Consider the following 8,182-nt stretch of genomic DNA (forward strand, 5'->3'; position numbering starts at 1 on the left):
TCAAGCAGACTACTGCATGTTTATTGATAAACAGGATTTCCTTTTTGAAAACACAGTTACTTTTTTTTAAATTAACCTGATAAAAGTACGTAAGCCTCTGGGGGCTTCAAGACAGTTCACGCAGGTGCTTCTGGCGAGGAAACCAGACCCCAGGGAAGGAGGTCTAGGGCACGGTCCCCAATCTCCGGAGGTTCAGCTTACCGCGTGTTCACCTGCAAAGAGGAGCTCACACAGTCAGTCACGCCCACCAGATACGCAACAATTACGTCTTCACTTAAACATCGTGGCTTTTTAGTCACTTTTAGCTCCTTACTTTAGTGCCATATTTATAATGCATTTCATTTTGTTCCAACTGCGGTTAGAAGACGACCAAATGGTTTAAGTAGCATACAACTGAGAAAACTACACCACAGTTGTATTTTGAGGTACAGCAAATTAGATGACAATAACCATCCTGGTGCTTGTGGAAAAAAAAAAATAACCAAAACAATGCAAACACTACTCACCACATCATCAATCTTAAGAATACTGCGCACAGTTTCTGTTGCAAGAGTCAGTGCACTCAAAGACACTAGCAGTGGCTGGACAACCAACTCCTCCAAGATGTTGGAAATGCCTCCCTATGAGAACAAGGAGCTTTTACTTTTTGCAAATCAGACTACAGTTTGATTTGCAAGTTTTCTTTTAGTAGAATCCCAAGAACAGTCAGCTCTAAACTAGCCTATCAAAGGGCTTGTACTCTCCCACCCTCAACCGGAATATTATGGTACACATCATCTCCCCCAAGCACTTGGCATATCCAGTCAAAAATCAGCCATGAGAAAAGATAAGCACAGTTATGCCAGCTTAAGGAGTGACAACTGAAAGAAGCTAGCCCAGGTGTGCTACTCGTAGCATACGGGCACCTTCTGCTGCCGGTAATATTGATGGACCATTCTAAATGGATCCACTTTTGTAGCTGAAGTAACGTTTTTGAAAAGATACAGGAAGTTTCTTGTATTTAATATCTGCTATTATCAATACTCAAGATAAGCTGTTAAAGCCTCAGCGAATAAGCTATCATCTACCTGAACACTGATTTTAGGGACATTTCGACACTTAGGAGAGACAAACTTGCCCTGTCCTTAGCTCTGCCCTAATGCTGCGTATTTTCCTTGTACTGCCCGAGTATTTTTTTAGCTATGCTATGCATATAACAGTTACCTTTCTGACGTTAATGCCAGCTGTTTTCTCTCCTTGAGCATGTCTGTTTCTTAGCTCTGTTACAGTTGAAATAGGGTTGAGACCAGCGTTCTCAGCCAGTGTAGACGGTATGACTTCCAGTGCGTCTCCATACGCACGGACGCAGTACGAGTCCATACCCCTCAGAGTGCGAGCATACTCATTCAAGCGCAGTGCCAACTCAATTTCTGGGGCTCCACCTCCTGCTATTAAAGCTCTGAGGACAAATTAAAGTTACACCCCATTTCACCTCAGTACCTAAATGATTAGCTCTCTGTAGTATTAGCACACTAATTACTCTAACCAAACGCAGACGTTACCTTTTCTTAACTAAGCATCTTATGACACACAGGGCATCATGAATTGAACGCTCGGCTTCTTCTAGAACAAGTTTGTTGGATCCACGTACCACAATGGTTACAGTTTTTCCAGGGTTTGTGCAGCCTGTAATCTAAAACATAAACCCGAATACTAAGACCAAAAAAAAGTGCTTCTGGACAGAAACAGACTTCAGTTTGTATTTGCAAGCTCTACAACAGTACTGACATCTGGCTAAGCAAAACCACTACACTTCCCAAGTCAGTGGCTACACAGGGATCAGAAGTAGGCACTTAAATGTAGTAATTTCGGTAGTAAAAAAACATTAAAAGTTAGCACTTGTTATTAACATAATTAAGTAGGTATTAATATTTTGTCACTCACTCACCTTTATTAGTTTCCCAGAACTGTTCAAGTTGACCTCCTCTGCCAGCTCAGCAGACCCCAGCATGTCAGGAGTAAACTGGTCAATATGAGCAACAGGCTTAGTTCCAATTGTCTGAAAAAATAATGGGGGGAACAAAAATAATCCAGCACATGAACTGCAAAGTCAGCAAGTACACCACGTAACTTCTTCTGCCTATTACAGAAAAACGCAGCTAGGACTTTAACTTTTACATCTGTACTGAATCCTTCTAGAAATGTGACTGTTCAACAGAACAGGAATGGTTTTGAGGGATGTATCGGAACATGAAGCTCATGAAGTGTCACAATAAATGGCACTGGCTGGGTACAGAGTTTTGGGGTAGACTTTAAACACCACTGCTACTTTAACAGCCATTTATAGAACTCACTTTACCTTACATATAAACTCAATGTCATCTCTTTCAATGTCTTTAACCACCATGATCTTCATTTTGTTCAGAAAATGGAGGGCTAGGTCACTAAGAGCATCCCTAAAAACAAGAGGGAAGTAGTCAGTCCACAGTGCTATTTTAGTAACCGGGTCATACTACTAGCCAGTTGCATGCTTCTTACCAGCAGTGCTGAAATTCTTCAGACTGCAAAGTAGGGATGTCATTAAACTCAAAATATAGACAACACTAGTGCTGCTTTCTAAAGGTATGGTCACTGTTACAGCCAGCCTGATGCTCTGCCAAGTGTGACTGTTAGTATTTGGCTTCAATCTTCCACGTATTCCAAACAATTCCAGCTGTTCCCCCAAACACCCACATAAGTCAGTACATCGGTATTAACATACCGCAAAATAGACTTCTGAATCAGCAGTACGTTGCATCCAGCCTTCTTAATCTGCTTCACTAAATTTAGAATATAGGCTCTCTCCTCACGCAGTACTCTGTCCATTTGCGCATAATCAGAAACAACTATTTGGTTGTCCATCTATTTAATTAAAAAAAAAAAAAAAAAGAGAAAGAAAAACAAGTATTATGCACTCCTGACTTTAAAAGCAAGTGTTAAGATGTTCCAAATTCTTTAACTTAGGAGCCTGCGATTCAAAGCAAACAAACATGACAGTAGAATATGTCTAATTAGAGATTGTTTAAATGATGAGAAATACTGGACTTTTGAACTATTTTCTTTCTTATACCAAATCCAAGTTCTTAAAGAGTTATGAGTATCTATGCAATACCCAGCAGACCTTCATTATAGCTGTGGAATAGAGCTGACATCACATCATCTTAAAACCCAACGTGTTATCATTACATTTGCATCTCCCAAGTACTACAGCAAAAGGTTTCACTGTGGTCATGGTTTAACTCACATCTGTCTTTGGAGCAGACAAGCAGAACTGAACGAGGCCAATTTTGGCTTTTTCCACTCTGGTTACACCAGTATTTGCCACCTTCTGAGTCAGGACTAGTCCTTCAACCAGTTCACAGTCATCAATTGTGCCTCTGGAAACAAAAAACATCTATGACTCTAGCACTTTGGGAAGCTGAATCCAGAGACAAAATTCATCTAGTTACGAACTGTTTCTTACCCCAACTTCTTAACAATTTTAATATCTCTCAGGTCCACACTACTAGCTGTAGTTGGGTCAATCACCTTCATCACTGCGTCCACACTCATTGGAGAAAGTAAACTAGAATACTGACACACAACCTAAGGGATTGAATAGTAAAGAAAGGAGAGGGAAAAAAAGGTGAGAGATTTAACACTGATAAACAGTAAACTCAAAAAAATACTGACACTGTATTTCAGTGTCTGACTCTGAATTTTAAAACAAAGCTTGTTTTCCCTCCTTGTCCATCAACCAGATGTCATAACGTGGCGTCTTCTTAATGGCTGCTCCGTTTAAAGGAAAGCACAGCCATGTGGGGGGAAAACCCATGCTTAGCGGCTTTAATTTCTCTTGCTTAGACTCTTAGAAGAAGACTTTTGAGAGTTCCCAGATTATTGCACTGGAAGGGAAACTAGCACACTTCTCCAGATTTGGATACTGTCTCAGGAGTTTCTGCCACATGAACCAAAACACCCTGCACAAACTGCTGGCAAAAGCTCTCAGTATCCCACCCGATTTTTCTGTTGCTATTTTCACTTGAGGCTTGTTTTTACACTTACAGTCGACATCTAAGATCGCCATGTATTTCAGACTGACATTCAGTTTGAGTGCTTCAATTTTATCTGAGGCAACCATGACTTTCTGAAAAGTCAAAGGCAATGTCTGAAAACCAAGTGGATTTGTGATGCACAGGGTATTCTTATCAAGCGAAGAGCAGCAGGAACTGGGAAAAACAAAAAAAAAGGCCCAGCTACCCTGGAGGTACAAGTTCAAGTATCAGTCATACCTTTGAATTCAGCGAAGTAGTTGCGCTATTCAGCAAGGTTTCTCTGTCACTCAGTTCAACCGGCTGTGCCATGTTGGTCAATACTTCAATACCTTTATCCAAAGCTTTCTGGAATGACTCTGAAATGATGGTGGGGTGAATTCCTGTGGGCAGTATAAAAACTCTGTTAAACAGTCATGCTTTCAAACCAGTGGTTTTGTTGGGTTTTCCTCACCCTCTCCTTCCTTTTTAAGATTAGAGAGACTCCTAATTGTCAGAATTAAAGTGTCAGAATAAATTGAAGATATTTTAGCAACACGTGTTCTTCATGAGTGTATGACCTCCCACACTACTTTCCAGTTTTAAAGCTGAGGAAAAAAGCTCTACCGTTCCTAATAATTTGTCCTCACAGTCAAGTACAGCACATTTCCTTGCAGTGTCTGACACCCCAGAAACATAGTTTCTCCGTTTTCTTTGCCCTTGGCATTCTTAAAGCTGCTTCTGTTCAGGTTACCTACAAGGAGCCTAACGGCAATCTCATTTCAGATTTCCAAAGACTTGTTTTCTCCAAGTTGTGTATGAAAGTCCTTGATGTCTCTGTAGTGTGTGACACACCCTTTATCTTTTGAAAGCAGGCAGCTTACGGGCAAATGTTAAGACAGGGATCTTCTAACTACCTCTTACAGCAGAGGGTGCCAGGCTGCTGGTCTGGCAGCACCACCAGCACCAGGAAAGGAAGTAAATGAACACAAGCAAACTACTGGTAGGGGCCAGAAAGAGGACAACAAGCAAAATGGTGTCTGCCAAGGTGACGCCAAGTTTAAGTCCAGATCTGAGGCAGAACAGAACTTTGCAGGTCCAACCATCCTCACTATTTCCAGCACACACAGAAACCTAATTCTTATGTGGCTGGCCAGCTACAAAAGCTCCTGAACTGCAGGAAAGATGACTACATGAGAATGCCCTGAGGTGATGGAAAAGAACTCACATTTTTTCCCTGACTAGACTTTTTCAAGAGCCATATATTACAAGCGATGGGAGGCGATAAATTTGCCAAATATAAAAAAACCTACAGAATCACTGGTCCCAAATTTCATTTATACTTTCTTAGACTATCTCTGTCCATGCAAGAAGTACAAATACAATCAAAGTGAGTATTTGCACAGAAACATTTATCACATGATTAGCTACTACTTCCTGTATCAACAGTAATGCATTAAATTAAAAATAAAAAGCTAAATGGATTTTTTAAGCAGGAGTGGGACCCAAGTAGAACCTGGGTGTGAAGACTCCAGTTACCTCTCATGTTTCAACCGGACACAGGTACTTTAAGCTTCATTAGATACGTGCAGGATTTTAAGAGACTTACAATTACCTTCAGTCATGTTTTTGTATTAAATATATTATTTACCTTTCTGAAGAAGTCTGGAACAGGCATCCAAGAGAGCTCCAGCAATGACAACAACAGATGTAGTGCCATCACCAGCTTCGATATCTTGTGCTTTTGACAGCTCTACCAACTAAACAACAGATTATAACAAAAATTTATACATACTGCCACTTAATTGCAAACACTGACAATTGCAACAACAACAAAAGGTAGTCAAGAATGCAGCATTACCGAAGTTAAACTTGCTATCAGGACGAATCATGTCTTTTCTAATCCGAAGTTTGTACCTTTTGTGACTTACTTCCCATACTTGTACACCTATTTCGCTGAAATACAGCTATGGTAAAAGGAAACAAAAAAGCTTTTCTCCCAAGCTTAAATCTGATCACACCTGTCTAACAGGTCTACCTTTCCCCTTCCTGCAGGAGGGTCACAGGAGGCTCATTTCCACCTCCAACCACAGCCAAATCTAAGAGGTCTAACATCTCAAAAGGCCAGGCTACCTATCCTCAGGCCACCTGACCATAACATTAACTCATACTCTTCTTTCTTTCTCTTCTGTCCTAGTGGTCTGGGGCATCACTGACTCTTCTCTCTCAAATGAGAGGTGAAAGTCTGGGCTAGATGCTTTTGTGTCTTACAGCATGACCAGAGCTATTATGCATAAGGAACGTGGTAAGAAATAAGGACTTGGAACTCTTCAGCACATTTTACAATCAAAATATATGTTCCTGGAGCACACGGCACAGAACTTCTTGCTCTATCTAGTGAGATACTAGCAAGTAACGCTCTTCAAATCCACATAAAGTGTTACTATGCTTTTTTGTCCCAGAAATTAAGCTCTGCCGTTGTCCAAGCAATGGAAAACAAACAGTTACCATTTTGGCTGCAGGGTGCAGAACTTGCATTTGTTTCAGGATAGTAGCACCATCATTAGTGATTGTCACATCTCCTTTAGCATCCTGAATCTAAGAAGGAAGAGGAGAAACACAGCTCTGATCAGTGTAGAACTTTTCTCCTGACATTATTTTTCGGAGATGTGCATTTAGGTCACACGTTCCCTTAAGTAAATGAAAACTAGAAAATAATTTCAAGACAAAAGATGGCATCCTACATAAACCACGCTGACTTTACAGCATCTCCAGTAAACTTAACATTTTAAACGTTTAAGTATGAAGCTTACCATTTTATCCATTCCCTTTGGTCCAAGGCTTGTTCTAATTGCATCGGCAACAGCTAGGGAGAGGGAAAAAAACCCATACGTTTGCCAAGAAGATCTGAAGAGCTACAAGCGCTGGTTCCACCATTCCAAACGTTTCTCCTGGCCAGGCGGCGCCTCCCGGCACCGGGCAGTGCCCAGCCACCGCGCCAGCACCGAGCAGCGAAGGCACCCGGCGCTGCCTCGGGGCTGCTTCCCACAGCTCCTCTGAAACAACGGCCGCCTGGCCACGGCCATTTTACAGCTGAGCACGGGCACGGGGCCGTTCCACGCCGAACAGCCCGCCCGCGGCCTGTGCCACACGCCGCACACGGCCCGCACCGGGCCCGGCGCCTCCCGCCGCCACCAACCGCGGGGGCGGCCAAGGGGAACGGCTCGGCACCCCAGCGGCGCGGCCCTGCAAGCCGGGCCCGGGCCGGGCCGCTCCCCTCAGCGCGCCGGGGCCGCCCCTCACCTTTGCCGGCGGAGATGTTGCTGAAGCGGATCTGGGAGGGCTTGTCGCGGTCCTGGTAGGTGCCCTTGGCCCGGTTCCCGGCGCCGCCGTGGCCCTTGGCCCCCGCGTTCTCCGGCATGGTCGCCCGCCGCCGATGGGCACGGATGGGCCGAGCGGTAACGGCAGCCCCGCCGGGAACCTTCCAGAAGGCGCCGCCGCCGCTCCCCCCCGCCTCGACGCGCCGCGCCCGGGTCCTGCCGGCTGGCGCCCGCCGTGACGTCACGCGGGGCTGCCCGCCGCGCGCCCGCGCCCCGCGCGCCCAGACGCGCCGGCCCCCGCCCGCCGGCGAACGCCGCGGACACCCAAAGGCCCGCCCGCCGCCTGCGCGAGGGGCCGCGCGGGGCCTCGCCACGGCTTCGCGCCCAGCGGCGCGGGGCGGGGCTCCGGGGGCGGCGCTGCGCCAATGGCGGGCTGGGCCTGCGCTGCCGCCACCGCCGCTAGGGGGCGGGGGGGCGCGCCCGCGCTGAGGCGGGAAGCGGGGCCGCCGCGTCCTCCACTGCGGCGCCTCCTCCCCCCCATCCCCCTCCGCCTGCCCCTCGGGGGAGCAGGGGCACCGAGGCGGGGCTCCGGGGGGCAGAGGCACGGAGCCGTGCGTGGGTTCTGCGCCCGTGAGGCGGCTGGTGAAAGGGTCTCGCTAGCGGGGGCCTCCGTGAGGGAAGGCGGCTCCCAGGGCTGTGAGGAGCGGTACCTTTTCCTTATGTTATGGCCACCAAATCCCGCCGTTGGTCTCATCGTCACCACACAGGCCCTGTGAAATCCAGCTGCACGCCTGTGCCAGAAACACCTGGCAGGCGGTTCTGGGCGGGAGCACA

At 46.1% G+C, this 8,182-nt stretch overlaps 1 protein-coding gene across 1 annotated transcript; it reads right to left on the reverse strand.

Annotated features, from left to right (window-relative positions):
* Nucleotides 1–7,571, reverse strand: CCT4 (chaperonin containing TCP1 subunit 4). Its single transcript, XM_055816166.1, has 14 exons — nucleotides 7,332–7,571; nucleotides 6,842–6,894; nucleotides 6,537–6,626; nucleotides 5,680–5,788; nucleotides 4,290–4,432; nucleotides 3,482–3,603; nucleotides 3,263–3,395; nucleotides 2,741–2,880; nucleotides 2,339–2,435; nucleotides 1,928–2,038; nucleotides 1,542–1,672; nucleotides 1,204–1,438; nucleotides 507–620; nucleotides 1–212 (listed from the first exon to the last, which is right to left on the reverse strand). The coding sequence occupies exons 1-14, from the start codon at nucleotides 7,447–7,449 to the stop codon at nucleotides 198–200; spliced, it is 1,611 nt and encodes a 536-aa protein (XP_055672141.1). The 5' UTR covers nucleotides 7,450–7,571; the 3' UTR covers nucleotides 1–197.
* Between the last annotated feature and the right edge of the window lie 611 nt (nucleotides 7,572–8,182).

The sequence above is a fragment of the Falco peregrinus genome, chromosome 11 (assembly GCF_023634155.1).
Source record: "Falco peregrinus isolate bFalPer1 chromosome 11, bFalPer1.pri, whole genome shotgun sequence".
Lineage (NCBI taxonomy): Eukaryota > Metazoa > Chordata > Aves > Falconiformes > Falconidae > Falco > Falco peregrinus.

Excerpts from the sequence above, each read along its gene's own strand:
- CCT4 (XM_055816166.1), bottom strand. The coding sequence starts at position 7,449 with ATGCCGGAGAACGCGGGGGCCAAGGGCCACGGCGGCGCCGGGAACCGG. Across the intron at positions 3,604-4,289 it reads CTACTTCGCTGAATTCAAAG|GTTGTGTGTCAGTATTCTAG; the intron begins GTATGACTGATA and ends TCAATCCCTTAG. Across the intron at positions 3,396-3,481 it reads AAAATTGTTAAGAAGTTGGG|AGGCACAATTGATGACTGTG; the intron begins GTAAGAAACAGT and ends TTTTGTTTCCAG.